General features: G+C 34.0%; 1 protein-coding gene across 11 annotated transcripts; it reads right to left on the reverse strand.

Moving 5' to 3' along the window:
- Positions 1–502: 502 nt before the first annotated feature.
- LOC100244059 (topless-related protein 4) lies at positions 503–19,609 on the reverse strand. 11 transcript variants are annotated; one of them, XR_009466987.1, is made up of 27 exons: positions 19,353–19,609; positions 19,014–19,173; positions 18,706–18,885; positions 18,501–18,614; positions 18,232–18,390; positions 17,741–17,918; positions 17,517–17,640; positions 16,091–16,203; positions 12,427–12,595; positions 12,173–12,282; positions 11,980–12,049; positions 11,754–11,827; positions 11,491–11,583; positions 11,317–11,412; positions 7,525–7,652; positions 7,163–7,397; positions 6,911–7,075; positions 6,749–6,841; positions 6,459–6,605; positions 3,643–3,753; positions 3,349–3,528; positions 2,753–2,881; positions 2,560–2,655; positions 2,040–2,228; positions 1,697–1,863; positions 1,272–1,593; positions 503–813 (listed from the first exon to the last, which is right to left on the reverse strand). XR_009466987.1 is itself a non-coding variant. In XM_010658152.3 (26 exons), exons 2-26 carry the CDS (start codon positions 19,091–19,093, stop codon positions 1,395–1,397), a joined length of 3,399 nt encoding a protein of 1,132 aa, XP_010656454.1. In that variant the 5' UTR covers positions 19,094–19,173; positions 19,353–19,609; the 3' UTR covers positions 833–1,394. The 11 variants fall into 11 exon arrangements, 4 of the variants coding, with proteins under 4 accessions (XP_010656454.1, XP_010656453.1, XP_002285341.2 ...); XR_009466985.1 differs by having other exon boundaries at positions 12,427–12,598; positions 19,353–19,604; XR_009466983.1 differs by having other exon boundaries at positions 503–667; positions 12,427–12,598; positions 16,091–16,206; positions 19,353–19,604.
- Positions 19,610–20,807: the final 1,198 nt, after the last annotated feature.

Consider the following 20,807-nt stretch of genomic DNA (forward strand, 5'->3'; position numbering starts at 1 on the left):
TCCTAAACATAAGAATCATTGTATAAAAAAAATTAAAATAAATAAAAATTTAAGTGAGTTATGTACTTATTTTTATATAAGAATTCTAATATTTTACATAAAATTTTCAATTTAAAAAAAAAAACAAAAACCAGGAAATATATCAAAATATTACCTAAATAAAGTGAAACTCATTTTAATTATTTAATCATTTAATTATTAATTTATTAGTAATATCATTTAATTAACTTTTATATATTATATATAAACCTTTAAATTTAATAAAACCATAAGAATATCAAGACTTTTTTTTTTCTTAAACATTTTTGTTATTATGAGAAATTAGGAAAATAAAAAAAATTAAAATTTCAAATTTTAGAATACAATGAAAATACCATTTTTGGCTTATTTTTAAAAAATGATAATTAGTTTCTTTATAAGAGATAAAATATGTTTTAACCTTTTTGGATTAAGAGATGAGAAATCACAATTTTCTGCAAAGCAATTCTTTAAAATGAAATTTAAAAAAAAAAACATAATTTATTATACATTGAAATAATTTGTTCTTCAACTCCACCTTTTGAAGTAGTCTGTTTTACAGAACCAAACATGTCCTTGACATCCCAGTACCTGGTGAGTGATGACCAAAACAACCGCAGCAGCACCAAGGGCACCACCACCTTGTCCTCTAGGAAAAATACAGGCCAACCAGCCAGATTAGAAATTGATTGGAGGCTTAATCCTGCAGTAGTGAAGTAGTTGCATCTCCTAATGCAGATTGCAAGAAATATGGTCACCTGCCAATTAGGTCAGGAGCTTTGATAACCAATTGTCCTTCATGCAAAAGTGATGATTTCTCACATTAACACATATTTATAATTAAAAATAAATAAATAACAAGTACCACAAAAAAAAAAAGAGGAAAAAAAGAACCGCAACCTGAGATGTCTATGATCATTGCTGTGAAATTAAAAAGAAAAAGAAAAAGAAAAAAGATACAATTAACAAATATCCTTCTTCAGTGACTTTAGTAGCAAGAAAGAGAAAGGGTCTGTGGTCTGAATCACAAGCTAATTATTGTTTGCTCGCCTTTTGTTTTAAAAGTGGCCTCCAGCTTCCCAAATACCTCCTCTAAATTTACACCATCAATTCATGCTTCTCCAGTCATCCTAAATGTGGGAATCAATTAGCACCCATGTATTGGTCACAAATTGATTATGACGCCACTCATGTGATGAACAACTCTACCAGATTTGAGTTCAAGTATATATCCTCCTAAGCCTGTAATTTACCTAAATTCCGCAGTTTCCCCTTCAAAATGAAGGTGTCGAGGGACCCGGGGCAGTAGATCAAAACGAAAGAGATACACCCACACTTGACGTCCGTGGTGAAAGAGGTGCACACGCAGAGAGTTGTCACCTTTGGGGTTGATCTGAACCGGCTGCACCAGAGGTCGAACTGGGACCAGCACCATTTTCAAGGGGAGGAGAGGTGCCCCATTTCCCTTCTGATTCTAGTGGTTCAAGTACGCACACCCCACCATCTGTGAGTCCTAATGCAAACTGATTAGGTTCAGATGGATGTGCCGCAACGACGAGAGGGTACACTCTCAAGCTGCAAAATCGTATCATTAGATACATAGAAGGAAAGTGAATAGGGAAAAAGGGAAAATGGTATTCATCATCATGGTTTGTAAATAATTCAGAAAAATAGGCACCTTGGATTAGGAGGTAAATAAGCAGTAGGATTGATTCGACATCTGGATCTAAGCGTTGAAGCAGTTAGAACACCCACACTGCCATCTTCAAAGCTCACAAAAATTGACTGGCTATCACACGAATAAGTAGCATGTGTAATTGAGCCACTTGCTTCCCGGGGAACCCACTATTTGAGGAACATAATTTCATAAAGTCAATAGTTTTAACAGAAAAATAGAGTTGTTGACTGTGAAGGCAACAAAGGAGAAAAACAGCAATCCTTAAAGGAAAACCTTCGAACTGTAAGTAACATCAACATATGCATGTACACATACTGAAATGAGCAGAAAAAATCTGGCACACCTGCCTAAGGCACTCAAGTTTGGATGCCTCAAATATGGCTATCTGCGTTTCATGAACTGCCAGTAAATGTATCTGATCGTGATGAAATTGAACCCTAGTATCTGCAAGAGGAGCTGCTGCTTGCCCAGGTGAAACCTGCAAGAATTTACTTGCCTGTTTCTCCCATCCATCCGTGTTCCAAACACAGAGCTGTATAAACAAATGAGCATTAACTAATTGGACAATTCGGATATGTAACTAATTGCAAACTCAACAAAGCTCAAACAAGAGTTGAGAGAAAAGGCAAAAGAAGGGAAAAGTAAACATCAAATTCTGCTTGGTTTCTGACAGGAGAACCAATAAAACTTAAACATGGACCAGGGGAGTACAAAATGAATAGATATATTATTAGTGAGTTCCACTTAGTCTATACTGCTCTTATGGTCTCTAACTTGGTCATCTCAACTTGAGATGTGTATAGACTAATTATTAGTGTAAGCTAACCATGAGGGCACATGCACATGCTTTTACTATTCCTCACCTGAGAATCAGCTCCAGAAGATACAAGCACATTTAGAACAGGAGAGAAGGCAAGGCCTGTTACTCTTTTCTGATGACCTTTGAGCTTGGTTTTGACCTGTCAAAATGTGGCATACCCAATTTGAACGATATCAACTTCTGCCTGCTTATCAACAAAGAGAATCACAAAATATAAGCTTCAGAATAAAGAATACCTCGTCAACCCGAACATTATATATTTGGATAGAAGAGTCCTCCATGCCTATGGCAATGATATTATTGTCTTGAGGATGGAATGCCAAAAATGTTGCTGCTGGTGGTGGGGGCATAAATGTTGTCATGGTCTGCACATGAGAAAGCAGAAGAATAAACATAACCAAAAAAAAAAAAAAACAGAACAGAAAATTTAGCAGCAGGAAAAAGGTGAACAAATTCTGTCCACTAAGAAATCCACCAGAATTGGTGAGTCACCTTGAATTTCCAACCTATATATAGATAATTTCAATAATTTGACCCTCTATTCAGAACCCAAAAACCACATGATAGTCAAAATATAAAATTATTAATATTATCTAAAAGATTTATTATTATACTTGTATTGATTTCCAAGACAATAATGAACCAAAATTATGCTTCAAAACAAAAATAAGACATTAAGAATGGATATTTTGCAAAAAGAGTCAAAAGAATCTGCTTGGTGGGTAATTTTCAGTGGTTGAATGGTTCATTCATCATGCCTTTTGATTCCCCAAAAATAATAGTGAACTAAATGTATATCTAGAGAGAAAAATGCATAGGAGAAGTTATTTACCTTGAAGGTCATCATGTTGAATAGGGAGACTTTCCCACCTGAAGCTGACATAACATAGGAATCATTCTTTGAAAGTGCAAAGCATGGAACAGCATCTTCAGGGTTTGTATCGCTTATCTCATTTGTCATTAATATCCCGCTTGAAGGCTGCCATAGTTGTGGAGCAACACTAGCAGTTGCCTACAACAGGCAAATTGTTAGTAAGCCCAAGCTCATGGAAATTAACAAAGACACAATGGAAATACAATGTTCTAACACAAAAAAAAAAATAATAATAAAAATCAAAATCAAAACCTTCGTTGTTATATTTCGATCATTTCTCTGCCATTTCCAGAGCTTGTGTACAGCATTAGACGCTAAAGCCAATATAGCAAATCCTGAATTTGTATACATTAACCTAGAAACCTGAAATAATACTAAATTTGTCAGGACTGTAAGGAAAAGTAATTATGGTGGCAGCCCTAGCCTTAGAGTTACATGAGTTTAAAAGGAAATTGAAACACTCAAGCATCACAAAATCCTAGTTCCAGGAGCATCACATGCAAGACAAATCAATTGAACTTGCAATGCATATTGTAAGCACGTAAAAAATATGGAGTACAACAGACCATATCCTAATCACAGTAACTTTAGCCTCTCTCAGGTTCACAGATCCTTCAGGTAAAACAATACACCCCTTTTTGGAGCCACTACTGGTTTTTACTGAATATCTCTAGTCACAGCAATATGTTGGTCACTGTGGTCAGTGTGGCACATGCCCAACCCTCTTACTAAACCAGACTTAAACATAAAAATCGATGTAAATTCCAAGAGGAATCAATAGAAATCCACAATCTAACATACTGACATAACCCTTTTTATATCACTTGTTAACATTTTAACAAACTACTAGAAGGTGTTGTCCTAACTGAGTTACTATGTATTAAATTACTCTTGGTCACACATCACAAAGTGGTAAAAAATTGATGACAGGTTTATGGACCTTACATTCACATTACAAGAAGCCTTTTAAAGACAATTGAACAGCACACAGTTCCATTCAACTTTAAACTAGAAATTGTAGCTTATTAAAGGCGTTTACATACAAAATTTTATACCAGATGTATACTAAGTGACAACAATTGGCACAGCCTATTTATCAACAATATTGTTGATTTCCCCTTTTTGACAATCAGCAATATTGTTGACAGTTCATTACTTCTCCTTGTACAGTAGTATGGTTTTACTTTGATAAGGTTTTGTACTTTGTGGGAAGGACCTCTCATCCTTCTCTTCAACTTTACTATTATCGATATATATTTTGATTCTGATAAAATTTAAAAAAAAAAATTGTTGACAGTTCATAAGATTCTTTATATGGCTTTGGAAACATAAATAGTTAAAAATCTCTATTTCAATCATAAAAAGTTCACATGAAATATGCCAAAGAAAATGAAGCTAAGATATGAGCTAATTCCAGAAGAACAACAGATAAAATATAGATTCATTTAAAGCAGCAAAGCACATACACAGTACTATCTGGGTACTGGGCTAGACACATAAATCATAAGCAGCAAGTTATGGTGCTAGGATACAGAAATTAGATTCATCCATTTTCTACCATGTTTTTCCAACTAACTGAAGAGGTGTAAAGTGACTGGTTACTATCTGGGCACTGGGCTAGACACACCAATCATATGCAGCAAGTTATGGTGCTAGGATACAGAAATTAAATTCATCCATTTTCTCCCAATTTTTTGAAAACTAACTGCAGAAAAGGTGTAAAATGTCTGGTTAAGCAACACAGCTGCAAGAGAAACCTTCACTTTGGTGAATATACTTGTGGTCCAGTGGTTCCTGTACCTTGGTCTGATTGTGAAGATGGCATGATCAGATACCACAATGCTCTTTCAGCTAAATGACACAGCAATCAAGACTATAGGAGGGTGTAGCCTTGGCACATGGGCTCAACCTAGAGGAATATTACTCCAAAAGATGTGAAGAATACCCTCCATAAGACAGTTGAACCCATTAAGATCTTGTGAATAAATGCAAGGTCCTCAAAGAAAAATGTATAACAAGTGGATTACTGTTGCAACAATTTTCCTTGCCTGCCTGCAGCTTACAGTCCCACTGAGAACGTTGGAACAACAGAAGATCAAATATTGCCATGGACATTGGATGACAATAATGATATAAAATCTAGCATCTATTTTAAGGACTTCAAGGGCTGCCACTAACTGTTCAATAAAACTTCTGAACAGGAATATGAACGTGCAAATTCTTCTAAAGCTGAAACTTGACAATCTTTTTTTTTTTGATAGGATGAAACTTGACAATCTTGCTGAAGAGGGTAAAAAGATGACTAAAATTTACCAATCATGTATGTCAAAATACAGACTTTCCTTCTGGAGGGATTCCTGAACAATATGTTTGTAATAAAGAAGTTTCTCCTAATACAGGAAACAGATAGAAAAACAACATGGTATGATTTAGAAACTAGCAGGACAACATGGTAGGAAACACAGAACAAACTATCCATAAAATGTTCCTTTTCAATCACTTATCTTACTATTCTCAAACTCAATCCTTTCACATTCCTTGCCAGTTTCCCTCAGCATTTCTCATAAAGTTCCTATCTCGACATTTCTCATTTTTGATAACGCTATATAGCAGCAGGTAGCATAAACAATAATGAGTTTCTACATGTTTATACAGTAGAATGCATGGAACACAGCTTCCCTTCTGGAAGAAACCTTTTTCATTTCAGCTTTTCATTGACAAGGACAGGTCAGAATATCTCTTGAATACATCCATAGTAGAACACTATAATATTTATCTTGGATGTGCACATAACTTGCTCCTGATTCCATTATGTAATACAACTATTTATATAATAGTTGAACGTGCATTCCAGAATTAAGAGAAAAAAAGATGAGGATCCAGTTTCAAATGCATAAAATGGAAACCCAGTGATGGGAACAAAATTGCGACACAAGAAGAAGTGCACAGCAGTTCACCAGTAATATTCAAGAACCAAGAATCATATGCAGGTCCAGGAAAGTGAGGAAAGCCCTAAAAAGGGGCAAATAAAAAACCAAAAATTAAGTTTGAATGAAGTCAATCTTTACCCTCATAGCCGTTAAGTTATCAGGAAGCCTCAAGGAGCGACATTGTGATTGTTCATTGATTTCTGTAAGTTTCCAGATCCTAGATTTTTCTCCTGACTCATCAGCAATTCTGGGTTTTACATCCACCAAACTTCGATTATCGCTGTTCTGCAAAAATTAAAAAAAAAATTAATATTTGAAAAAACACATGTTTTTCCATTCACATGAAACACTAGTAAGTTATACATCAAAATACAAAAGCTGCTCTCTTAAAGATCCAGAAATCCCATGAAGGAGATATCGACACCCACCATTCCAACCATGGCTGCCACTGGAGCAGCTCGATCTCCAATGCTAGTACCAACAGCAGGATTAGCAGGAGGAAATGTGCCTATTGCAGGGGCCTGTATATCAAACACACATTTAAGAAGCATGTTTTGCAGCAGATCTTTCAAGTTTAAAAATTTATTTACCTTCACTACAGCTGCAGAAGCAACTCTAGAAGCATCAAATGAACGATTTTCCATTGTCCGGAGCAGCCTAATTCCCTCCTGATTTGCTAGTATTTTAATACCATTCTCATTAGTTGAGACAGCTAACAGTATCCCTTCCTTGTTAAATCGAATACAAGGAGACGCCTGCAGACATTTAATGCAAGGAATAATCAATTTACAAAAAGGGTTCATCAGAAAAGTTAGCATGGAATTTTACCAATCTAACAATACCGGCAATCCACCCTCTGCATCAGTTGTCATCAAAAGGTTAACATTGTCCATGTCCCAAAATTTGACCAGGAACTCATCACCAGCAGCCAAAAATCGATTTTTTGTGGTATCGAATTGCACAACCCCCACAGATCGCTTTCCAAGACCATGATATGTACGCTTGACAGCTCCTTCACTTTCATTCCATTCCACAATGTATGAATCTCCTTCTTTATTAGTTCCACATGAGAACAACCTATGGATTGTCCATATATCATTTAGGAGATACTCCAGTTAGACAACATATAACAGAGCAAAAAGCAACTTCTAATCACCTAGAAATGGGGGAAATCAGAATAATGAAAGAGAAGTCATATAAAAACCTTGTCCCATCAGCACTGTATGCCATTGTTGTAGATGAATGACCCGGTGCATCATAATCAACTCTAGAGCCCATGTTATCATACAACCATGCCTTTATTTTCCCATCAATTGCTGTTGAGAATATAAACTGGGATGGAAACCAGAAATAAGGGGGAAATTTTTAAACATAACCACCATATGATAAAATCTAGTTCAGTTGTTCTTAACGCAAAGCACCAAATACAAAAGTCTATTGGATGCAATGATACAAAAAAAGGGTAATCACTTCTAATAGAATGAGAAACACCCAAGATTATGTATATTGTGTGAGAGAGAATCTCCCATAATTTTTTAGACCTTTTGGTATCCTTTACCAACATTTCTTTATTAAATTCTAAACTCAGGCTCATTCAGATAGATGGGACCAAGACTCTAGCTGTCAACAATTGGGAATTAGAACTAACTAAATTTGACCGAACCTGTTCATAGACCAGCATTTTACCACTTTGAGCAGGGTTAGCTTAATAGATCCAACAGCTGTTTTAGGTTACTTTTTATTTTTCAACCAGCTGGGGTAATTAAACCCTCCCGTGTTCATAATTATTTTGTTATAATATAATTTATCAGGTTGGTAGAGCAAGTATGAATTAAGTGCCTCATATATAGGTTGACAATGTACCAATATGCTTATAAATGTGAAGTTGAGGCAAAAGGGTAGTGCCCTCTACCTTAGGCAAAGGTTCTTCTCTATCCATTTTCTACAAAAAAAGGAACCCACCACCCATCCTCTGATACAATCTTCCAAGGGCCACACTTTGACATCTCCCTCAAGAAGGCATTTTTTTTTATGCACATCTTGACTGCCAAGTACTTGGGACTGGTGGTTTGAGAGTTTTGATTTGATGGGTAGAATTGGAGGCCAGCAAACTAAGACAAGAAAGTGTTAAGATCACTTCAATCGAATTGAGAAGGAAAAGAATCCACAGCATTGTTCAAGGAACATGTGTCAGCATCAATATTGTACTCTCAAATCCATCCTGATGAGGATGGATCTCCATAATCTACTCAAGAAAGGGAAGGGGAGAAAGAAATAAATAAACTTTAAATAACTTAGTATTAGTAAAATTAAATTAGGATTAGTACTTGTTGGATTTAAATTTATAGTAACTAATTATTAGAATCATAATAGATTATAGGAGAATTAGATTTAAAGTCATAATAGGTCATTATAATCCTAATAGAATTTGGATTTCTTAGAGAAACCTAAATAAATAAGGCTAATTGATGTAAACCAAGATAAAGTGATTAAATAATATTAGTTTTTTGCAAGTGTTGCAATTCTCAATGGTAAGACTTCATTGTTTTCTTCTAGGTGAGATTTCTCGAATGCCTTAATGAGATTCTAAGGTTTCTATCCCTTCTTCTTTGTATCTTTTTTCTTTGTATTTTTTTTCTTTTTCAGTAACATAAATTTTATCTTTTGTTCCTCTCCATAAACCCTAAAAGATCTCAAGTCCGCCAATTTGATTTTAGTCATCCATTCAAGGGTTGTCCCACATCAGTTTTGGTATCTGATCCAAAGGTCCTTGGCTTCAGATATTACTTGAGATGTGGAATGACTATGCAACCATGATTGAAGGCTATAAACTTTTATGAAACCATTGGTGAACATACCAAGGGCAAACAAAGAGGAGGATTGGCAACGTACTAGCATCTTCCAAATTCATGTTGCTTGTCAAGAGAGATTATGCACTACGATTATTGATGGAAGTAGTAGTTCCAACTTAGTTTTAAAGGAACTTGTTGAGAAGCTTAATCTACATGCAAAGGGGCATCCAAATCCCTATCAAATAGCAGTGGTAAATCACATCTATTTTGGTGCATTCTCGTTGTCTAGTATCATTTAATTTTAGTAATATACTTTTAAGTTATCAGTATAGTGTGATATTCTACCAATGAAATTTGTCGATATTGCACTTGGAAGACCATGACTTTTTTATGAAAGGGTCCAACATGATGGCTATGAGAATACTTGCACATTTGTGCATTATTGGTGTACAAAGATTTTCTGTCCAATGAAGGAAATTCCTCCACTTAAGCAACCAGAGGAAACATTACATCCTTGAAACTAGAAGAGTCATCAAATACTCCCATTAAGAAACAATTCGAAGTTGCTATTAGTCATTGATGAATTTAGAATGCAAGTGGTGATGGAACTTATCCTAGAACAACTTGTAGGATTGCTCAAAGAAGTTGAAAAGGCTATAAAAGAACCAATGCATGACTTTTCAAGGCAAAAAATTATCGTGATTGGTTGTAAACATGAAGAATCCTATAATGATATAATACGAATTCCAAGAATTTCTTTTAAATTTAAGGAACTTAAGAATCTTATTCTTCTACAAGATAGTTCTTTACAAGAAGAGCGTGCAAAGCAACTTACCGCTTGTTGATGACGTAATTATTTGGAGAACTATCAACTTGTTTCATAATATTGGGAAATCTTTGGAAGTTTGGTACTTGCCTTACATGAAATTTGACAAGTTCAAGAAATCTTAAGATCCTATCCTATTGTAGTATAGAGTTGACAAAGAAAAATAAGTTTGACGGCATTGCTTAGGATTTCAATTGACCGTGGAAAATCCCTAAAATTAGAGGTCAAGTATTTTTTCCCAAGCGGCGTGAATTGATGAGGATGAGTCTCTAAAATCTACTCAAGAAAGGGAAGGAAATAAATAAATAAATTTTAAATGATTTAGTATTAGTTGGAGTGAAATTAGGATTAGTATTTGTTGGAGTTCAATTAAAAATAGCTAATTATTAATTATAAAAAGTCATAATAGGCTATAGAAGAATTAGAATTAGAATCATAATAAGATATTAGAATTCTAATAGAATTTGGATTTCTTAGATAAGTCTATAAATAAAAAGGCTAATTGATGTAAACCAAGATATAGCGATTAAATAATATTAGTTTTTTTTGTAATGTTGCAATTCTCAATGGTGAGACTCTATTATTTTTCTTCAAGGTGAGATTCCTAGAAGACTTTAGTAAGATTCTAAGGTTTCTATCCCTTCTTCTTTTTATCTTTTTTCTTTATATTTTTATTTTATTTATTTCGTTGTCAAAAAATTTATCCCTCGTTCCTCTCCTTAACCCTAAAACATAAAAACCCTAGCCACCAACTTGATTGTAGACATAAGTTCAAGAGTTACCCCTAACATCACATTCTTCTCTGCAACCAGAATGTCTGACCATACAGTGGCTGGCCTCTTCTCCTACTACAACTCAAATAAGGAGTTTGTTACTGCTCCATCCAGCCATAAGGCAAGTTTATCACATGGAATAGTTTGGTAAGCTTTATAAGACAGCATTTCTCTAAAACTCTAACTGGCTGGTTGGACAGCAGAAAAGGAATTAAGAATACCTACAATAAAAAGAGAACACACACAGAGTCGTACATGCGGATAGTTTTAGCCAGCCTAAGTGGTGACTTAATACACATGCAAAACAGGGAATGTGAGACTGAATATAAATGCAAAGCAGCAGATCCAATGCTGCAAATCATGATACTTCTTACGAATTTTAGCGGAGTTTTGATTGAACCAATTTTAAATTACCTAAATATGTACCATAGCCTGAAATCTCTAATCAAGATTCATCATTTGATTTAAAGAATAATGTAGAGAGTGATCAGTCTTTTTCTCTCCAAAATTCAGATCTTGATTCCATATTTGATTTTCTTGTGATCATTTGTCCATGCATGTGCAAGAGAGAGAGAGAGCAGCTAAACAATCCAAAAGGACAATACCTGAATATTTTCCTTGTGATGTGGACATACAGAATATACAGGTGCCTCATGACCCTCAAAAGTATACTGCTTAGAACCAGTGTTTGCATCCCACACCTGCAGAAACTTGAAATTTGTATAATTGGCATCCAGACCTTACCATTCCACCGAAATTAGTGAGGAAGCAAAACAAACCTTAATGAACCTGTCCTCGCCACAAGTGACAACGCAAAGTTTGTTTGGATAAGAGAAAGCAAGATCATTAACACTACCAACATGAGCCTCAATCTGAATAACCAAGCAGAATTTCATCAGAGAATCCTATTTAGTATTCTAAATCTATATGGAATTCATTCAACATAAAATAGAAATGAGTGCCCTTCACACTGGAAATACACAACAAAATAGTTGCAAAAAATTTCAATGCAACTCCCAAAGTATTGATGAATAACACAAACCTCTAGGTGGTTTCGAAGATCATCACCATTGTGATAGGAGTATAAATGCACAATGTGTTTGGAATATGCGACACCTGAAGTAAGGACACGAATCATTGTGATTAGAAACACGACCACTTCCATTCTCACACAAGGGCGTGCATGATGAAGCAAGACATTCACAAATGCCCATGTGAAAAATGAAATTGAACAATTAAGTTTATCAAAAAAATTCTTCAAACATTACCAAAAAGAGTGCCATCAGGACTCCACATCACTCGATTAACTGATGCAAGATAATCGTTGGCCAAAGATGTCTATCACAAAAACAGAAAACTTTTCAATAAGAATAGGTGGCTCTAAGAAGCATCCATACACTTGAAGTTGAGTAAAGCTTATGCATGATTTTCTGACAAAAAATGTAAAATTAGAAACCAAACCTGCAATGCCATTGAACATGATGCAAGCTCCCAGACCTTGAAATTCTTAATAGCAAGCCTTTCCCGGCTACCTAAGTCCCACACCATGATATCACCCATGTTTGTTCCAACTAAAATAAAAAAGCAACACATCAGAAAAAGAAACGACAGAAGGAAGAAGAAAACAGCTATGTCCAACATCCACTAAGCTACTGAATTAAGCAACAAAATTCTGAATGAGAAAAGGAATATGTTTTGAGCCAGTGGAAGCTAACCAAGAAGTAGAATTTGTTGCACTGGATGGAAATCCATGCTCCTGACAGTTGAACCCTGGGGTAGGCTCATAACAACAGTCTTGGGCAAGTCATCAGACGAGTACGAACTCTGCCCATGGCTCTGGCCAGTATATGCAACAGGCAGAATATTAACAGGTAGATTATTTACCTGCTAGAATATCACAAAAAGGAAGAATTGATTAGACCAAGTTACCATTCAAAATACTTTGTGAGGCATAAAAAGGGGTAAATTTACCAGTCCAAGAGGGGGCCAATATCATGTTCTCATGTTATCAAAGTAATGAGACAACACCTTGGTCATGCACATAAGAACAAGCATGATCACAAAAACCTTCATCTATCTCTCTCTTTTTTTTTTTTTTTGATAGGCACACCTTCGTCTCAAATATCAAAAGTAATATGTGGAAACCTCCTTCAATGCCCAACTCTCTTCCTTTCTGTTACCTTTGATGAGATGTGTTTGATATTCCTATAATTTTACGTTAAATTTTTTTTATATGTATAATTTTACATTAAATTTGTATTATTAACTACATTATGATGAGAGTAGATAATTGATAACTGTATTCTGAATCATTTTCTTGTTTTTCCATATAGATAATGTAAGCTTCTTTTATATATTAAGAAACAAATAAAAAAAATGTTCACATACACGAAACACATGTATCTTTATAGTGTAATATATCTTGAAAGAAATTAGGGGTAAAATAGGCAAAGTAAGGCATTCATTAATACCATAGGTATAGGCATGGAAACACTAAACATGATAGTTCTTACACAATCATGAAACACATGTATAATGGAAAAATGAATTATAAAACAATACATAACAAATTTCAAGTTAACATAGTAGGGGTGAAAGAGGTAAATACAAGCATCCCTCAATATCTCTAAAAACATTCAATAATAATGTTGAAATCAACTATGTTATTTGTCATTTCAGCATGTAGTTTTATAATAAATTCTACAAAAATAATTTATATTTTTTAACATTAAGCAAAAAATTCCAACTACTTCAACAATATCCTTATAGTGAAGTTCCACATTGCAATAATTGTCCACAAAATATATCAAAAAAGAAACCATTAGTGTCTTTATGTGCTTCTGCACCATGTTAATATTACATTAACTTCAGCGTACTTAATTAAATCGAATATGAGCATATATGACAAACAAAGTGTAGTGTATTTTGATTTTGAAATACACTATAAACAATAGTATAATAATAATACTCTAACGAGGAAAAAAAAAGCAAAGTTATAAAAAGTAGCCAAACATGTATGCATCACATCAGTAGGGGCCCACGGAAAGCATTTGCCCTCCTTGAATTTCAAATATATATGTATAATTAGAGATTTAAAAAAAAAATGAAAAATAGATATTTTGTCCCCTAAAAATATAAATTTAATTTTTAAATTTTTAAATAAAAATATTACATTTTTAATGTTATTAATAAAAATAATAATATTAATCCTCAAGTTTTAAATAAAAATAACTCCATAAATTTTAAATTACTAAAAAGCAAATAAAATCTTTTGTAAAATCCATTTAATATTCTTACTTATTTTTTCCTTTGTATCTTATTTTCATCATGTTTTTTTTCTCATGTACACATTATCTTAATTTACTTTCATCTTTTAGTGTATGTAAAATTTTGATTTTATTATAATTTTCCAATAAAATTATCTTTTTGATAATTTTGTATTTGATATTGTATTAATAATTTTTTTGGGTATATTTTGTCCATTTCCATATGAAACTTTTATCGCATCAATTGTTTTTATATTTTGTTTTTAGCGTTGAAGATAATATGACTTAATAAAAAAACTTTAAACTATAAACAATAATGACTATCAAACTTTTCTTAACTACTCATGTTTTACTTAAGGTGACATATGACTCCATTAAAACTTTAATTATCAAGCCACTTATGTTCTAAAAAGAGTGTCACCCTCATTATCATATCATAGATAAATTTTTAAGTAAAAGATCTCATCACTTTCATTTGATTTTATACTTATTGAGTAGAAAAAATCTTAAATTTAATCAAACAAATCTTCCAAAAAAAAAAAAAAAAAGATTCTTTATGAAAAATTATTAAAAATTTTCTATATACATTTCTTACCATTTTCTAATTCTTTTGAATTGTTTATAAATCTAAAAGGGGGATGGTCCCTAGCAAACAGATGTTTCCTTGGCCTTGTTGAAGAAGAGACCATTGACCATATTCTACTTCACTATGTTAAGGCTAGAGTGCTATGGCAGTTACTCTTTGAGGTGCCTTGGGTTCTACCCTTAACGGTTAAAGAGACCCTTCTTGGGTGGCATGATTCCTTTGTGGGCAAGAAACACAAGAAGGCTTGAAAGGCATCCCTTATTTGTATTTTTTGGACAATTAGGAAGGAAAGGAATAGGATTGCCTTTGATAACAAGGAGTTGTCAATTCAAAGGCCAAAAATCTCTTTTGTTTGTACTCTTTGGGCTTGGACTAAGCTGTGTATAGATGAAGGGCCTCTTCTTTTAATCAATTTTTTTTTTTATTGGTCGTGTTCTAGATGAGGGCAGGTGGTGTTTTTTGTTACCCCCCTTTTTTGTAGATTCTTCTATTTGGCAATTATTGCATACCTCTTGTACACTTTGGGTCGCCCATTGGGTGTACTTTCTTTCTTATTCAATATAATCTTTTTTACCGACAAAAAATAAATAAATTTTAACCTTTTCTTCAGTATTGTTGGATGATAAGGAGGATATATTGACTATTTTTCGAATTTATCAATGACTTATTATAATGCATATAGGTAGCTTTGCCCCCTAACTAAAGTTTTTGGCTCTGCCATTGCATCAGACCTATCATGTACCACAGATACATATATGTACCCTACAATGCACTTAAGATGTCAAATATAGTCATGATATCTATAATTTACATAAAAGATGCACTTAATTGTGGTAGTGTGCCATAAGTTTTTGACAATTCTAATTATGCTTACATGATGTTTCATGCCATCATAAGTTGCAAAGACTTAGTCATATGATCCATTGTTTTTATTCATACCTATTGATGAATATAAGTAGGAAACAGATGCATATTAATTCAACCAATTTCATAATACTAGCATGTTTATATCACATCTCTAGAATCAAATAGATCTCTCCTAATTGGTAACTTCACAATCATAGCTTCACATACTATATAAAAAAGCAATTCCATATTTCCACCTAAACCCCAAAATAGAACTTTCTCCACTGAAGAGTAAAAATGGCAAAAGAAATCACATGCATTTCAACCAGTGTCAAATTTTAAAACGTAAAAGGTAAATAACCTATAACCCTCTATTTCAATGAATCAACATAAGAAGGATTAAACATACTGAAGCTTTAATGTTCCAAGTAATAATGGTTTTAAGGAAGGCTAATTGACACCATATTTTGGGTGGTTGCGCGAATTATAGCTATCAAATCCTTAAAGCATACGATAGATCTTAAAGTCATGCTAAGAGCAAATTCCAGTCAAATAAGCAAATCTACAGACTTAATTCATAATAAAAATCATACTTATTTTATAAATACGCCAAAACTCGGACTTCAATCATGTACATCCATAAAATTATACAAAGGACAATATGGGATAGATATATATTACTTCATCTGATATTCCAAAAGGTCTTGGTCTCTTCAGCACATGTTCAGAATCTGCAGTTTGATAGTCCATGGCTGGATTGTTGGTAGGAGGAGTTCTTGGACGCTTTAGGATGGCTGCTAACATGAAAAGATATACATACATATATATATATATATAGGTCAGAAGCATCATCTAGAACAAAATCCTGAAGCTACAGACAAGAGAGAGAGAGAGAACAGAATGAGACTCTTTCATAACCGTACTCATTAGAAAAAACATCCCAAAAAAAAAAAAAAAAAAAGACAAATAGAGAGTTGGGGATCAGCATCACCGCACTGGAGCCAGTCAGCAGAATACTTATTGTAAACTCTGTTACACAGTACTTATAGTACTTATATTACAATTGTGAACAAGCATAGATGCATACCACAGGGTTTCAAATACCACAAGGTTTATCTTAATCCATACCACATACTATAATAATACAAAAAGGGTAAGCATGAAGAGGAAGAGGTGAGATGGTGTTCATGCAAAGCGACGGAAAGGTATGGGTTAGGGGTATGGAAAAACATCAAGAAGCAATGGGACCTAGTTGGTAGTGGTTTTGCCTTTGAGGTGGGAAATAGCAGGACAGTGAAGTTTTGGAAAGATAGGTGATGCAGAAATGATCCCTCAAGTATGGCTTTCCCCTCCTTGTTTGCTTTAGCTTTCTCAAAGGAGGCTTAGGTGGCCGATGTGTGGGAGGATCAAGATGTATAGACACCTGAATGATTGGGAGCTAGATGATGTGGAGGCTTTTTTCTTGCAGCTTCGAGGGAGGTTAGTAAGGAGGGAAGAGAAAAGGATAAAGCAGTATGGATGGATTCTAGGAATGGGGTCTTCTCCATCTAATCTTTATGCTCCATCTTGGAACTAGGGCATGCAAGTCCTTATCCAGAGGATGGTCGTTGGAAGAATCAATAGATCAAATTTTCCTCCACTATGCCGAAGTAAGGGCTCTATGGTCGAGCCAATTCTCTATATTTGGCACTACATGGGTCCTTTGTTCTACGGTCAAGGAGACTACTACTAAGTTGACATGGCTATTTTGAGGGAAGAAAATGAAAGATGGTGTGAAGGGCCACTCCCCTATGCATATTTTGAGCGATTTGGAAGGAGAGGACTCAAAGGGTGTTTGAAAGTAAAGAGCAGACAATTCAAGTGCTTAAACACACTTGCCTATGCAATCTTAGGTTTTGGCTCTAAATGAGAGAGGAAGGAGTGTTTTTTTATTCTCTTTTTTTTTTTAATTTGCTTTTTGGTACCCTTTATGTCTATCCAGTGTACTTTTTTGCATAGCTTCATTCTCTTTTATTTATAATATTTTCTTGCTTGCTTATCAAAAAATAATAATACAAAAATAAAGCTTCAAACCAGCTGGCTTAAAAGGAGATTGAACAATAAGTACCTGCATTGTTGGCAGTAGCCAAGCCCATGGGCCCTGCAGAAGCTGAGGGATGAGGTACAGGAGATGGATTTGCCATCCATCCAGCAAGAGATGTTGGAAGAGGAGCTGGTGCAGGCTGAAATGGCTTTAAAAATGCACATCCCAAGTCAGACATCCAGAAATTGCAAGTTTAACACAGTTCAAATCCATATAGCATCAAATAACTCTTTTCTAGTTTTACTTACTCCATGAGCACTTAGAGGTGGGAATCCCCCTGCCTTAGGAACTGTACCCATCAGTGGATTAGTAACAGGGGATGGGGCCCTTGCACCATTTGGCTGCCCACAAGTATGATCTACAAATAGGGTCTTTATGTCAGGGTTAGCTTTCGGATTTTTGCAAAGCTGATGCTGCCAATTTAAACTGTTGAATAAAACATGGGGAAATATCAGGAAAAGAAAAAACCAAAAATCATGAATAGGATGACAAACTCAACTCAACAATCCTTTTTGTTGCTGTGAAAATATGTGATTAAAAATGACAGAAGTTTTGAATTTTTAGATGTTTCTTTACTTAGTACCCAGAGGAAAAACTGTCCACTTAATTGCGCCAGATAAAAACATCTGGTTGGCAAAGTGACTTACATTTTCAGGAAATTAACAAGCAACAATTTTCTTTTTCATTTATTCAGTTTTCTTGGCCAAACCAAATGTGTGTAAAAGAATTTCATAATGACCTCTGATTAATCAGTGTCCGCAATCTCGAGTTCTTCAAGCTGGGAAATTGAAGTTTATCACGGAACAAAGGGTTTGCCTCTATCAACTTTTTAAGTTCAGCAAGCATTATACCCCTCGCCGACTTAGTGTCACCATACTTAGACAGCTGCTCATTATCTCTGCAAATTAGTACAACTCCATTAAAACCCATGAAAGAATTCTACCCAAAGGGTAAAATTTGGTAAAATAAGCCAAAACCAAGTATTAGGAACAACAGAACATTCCATACCTAAAATTCTCCAGCGTCAAAAGCTGGGTTATTTCCTTAAATAGCTCTTCATTAAAGGCTGAGAACACTTTCAAGTCCTTTACTAAAATTTCTACTGCTTTGGCACGATCCCGCCTTCAATTTTGCAAAAAAAATTCCCAAAATTTTTCAATGGCTTCCCAAATCAAGCAAATAAAAACATAAACAACAATCCAATAAGACATACTTGTCTAAGGCTTCCAGATACTTTTGTTTTCGGATCTCAAAAAATATCTTCATAGAGTATCTATTATCATCAACCTTCGTGAATCCTGACAGATACTTCTCAACGTCATCCCACTCACCATTGGTCACCGTTTCCTCAAAATACCTCATGTTAAAGAAAAAACCTGATTCTTGCTCCAATCTCCACACCCCAAAAAAAAATAGTAATAAGTAACAAATCAATTCAACAGCACCTCACGAAAATTTGAAAATATTAGAGTCAGTCGCAATAATGACAAATAAGGGAAAATAGAGAAAATTTTGCCGTACTTGTGAACAGTTTCTTTAAATTTTTCTTCATCGAGAAACTGAAGTATAAGAAACACGAGTTCTCTGCTAAGAGAAGACATCTTCGCGACTCCAAAACCGCTTCAAAGATCTAAACCCTCACCAGATCGATACCAAATAACCATAGGTAATCCACCAAACCCTAGATTATACACAAAAACAAAGGAAAAAAAATCAACAAAAACCAAAATTTTCAGCTCCAATTATTAAAAACCCGTCTTCGCAGAATCAAAGCACACCGCAAAATAAAAGTAAAACATAAACAATAAAAGATAAAAATAAATACATCTCCTAGACAAGAGAGAAGAAAAAGACTCAAACCTCTTTGAGATTGAAAGAGAAAACTCAAAACGGATCGGGACGACTCAAAGCAGAGTAGAGGCGGAGACAACGACAAGGTGCGATCGTTCCTACTGCACCCTCTCCCTGGTTTCTCTCTCTCCTGGTGTGCAATGATTTATTTATACCTATATATATAGGGGTAGGGTGTGTTTGGGTTCATGGAAAACGAAGGATTTGAATGCGGAAAGAGAGAGAAAAGATAGGTATAGGACAAAATAAATACCGTAAACGAAAACGAGACGAGATGAGGAAGCAAGAAAAGAAATTCTATCACCGGGGTCTGATAAGTCCCTTGGCTTATCAACGTGCCTCGTCAGTTTATAAGTACGCTGGCTTATTACACTCTATAAATACTACAGGATATGGATTTAATTTCGGCTGGATTTGCGGGGTTTTCGAAGAGAAGTTACGGTATTTCGCTTCTTCTTTTTTTAATTTTAATTAATAATTTTAGGAACAAATGAAAGAGTGCGGGTGGAGATGGGTGGCTGTACTCTCCTGTACTCTACTCGCTGGATGACTGGCTTGTCAGGTTACTTTACCCCACCTAGTTAAAATACAATTTTTGGACCATCTTTGTCATTGATTTCGTTGGCATCTCTTTGGGTAAATGCTTCCATAAAATAAATTAAAATTAAAACAATTTTATTTTATTATTTCAAATCCTCTTGCGTCAATGTCTCTTTGTTAAAATTAAAAAGAAAATCTTAAAAAATAATTTTTTTTAAACATTTCCAAAAAATGATTTTTAAAACAGTTTTTAAAAAAGAACAAGAGTTTGTTAGAGGAGCCTAAAATATTTTTAGAATATTTTTAATTATTACACATATTTATATAATTATTTTTTAAAACAAAAAATTAAAAAATAGTTTTCTAATTATCAAATATACTTTTTAATTTTATTTTTTAAAAAAAAACAAAAAATTATTCTCGAAAATAGTTATCAAATATCTTAATTTCAAAGAATTTACTTTTAAGTACGATGATTTTGAAATTATTTAAATACATCTAAATTTAATCCAAAATATCATTGTATGGTTTTAGGTTTTAGACTCTAATGATTCCTTTGGGTGCATTGACCATTCAATGCCATATGCCATGAGCCACGTCATTGGACAATAATGTTTCAAGATTATTTAATCATGTATAATTTTTTTAAACAAATGTTTCCATGTTCCAATGCGGATTGCACTCTCATTCTTGAATTTAATTAGTTATCTATCTAGTACAAGAAAAAAATCCAATTTAAAAGATTTTTCTTCTAGAAATATGTATTTTTAATAATCAATATTAATTATTTATATGGAATATTTTTATATAATTGTAAAAAATAAAAAATCGTCTCCTTATTATTGTCTGTTATTATATTTAATATCATCCTCTCCTAATGAAAATTATATATATTTTTGGTTTTTGAAATTTTTTATTACAAGC

This window comes from Vitis vinifera, chromosome 11 (assembly GCF_030704535.1).
Source record: "Vitis vinifera cultivar Pinot Noir 40024 chromosome 11, ASM3070453v1".
NCBI classification, from domain to species: Eukaryota; Viridiplantae; Streptophyta; class Magnoliopsida; order Vitales; family Vitaceae; genus Vitis; species Vitis vinifera.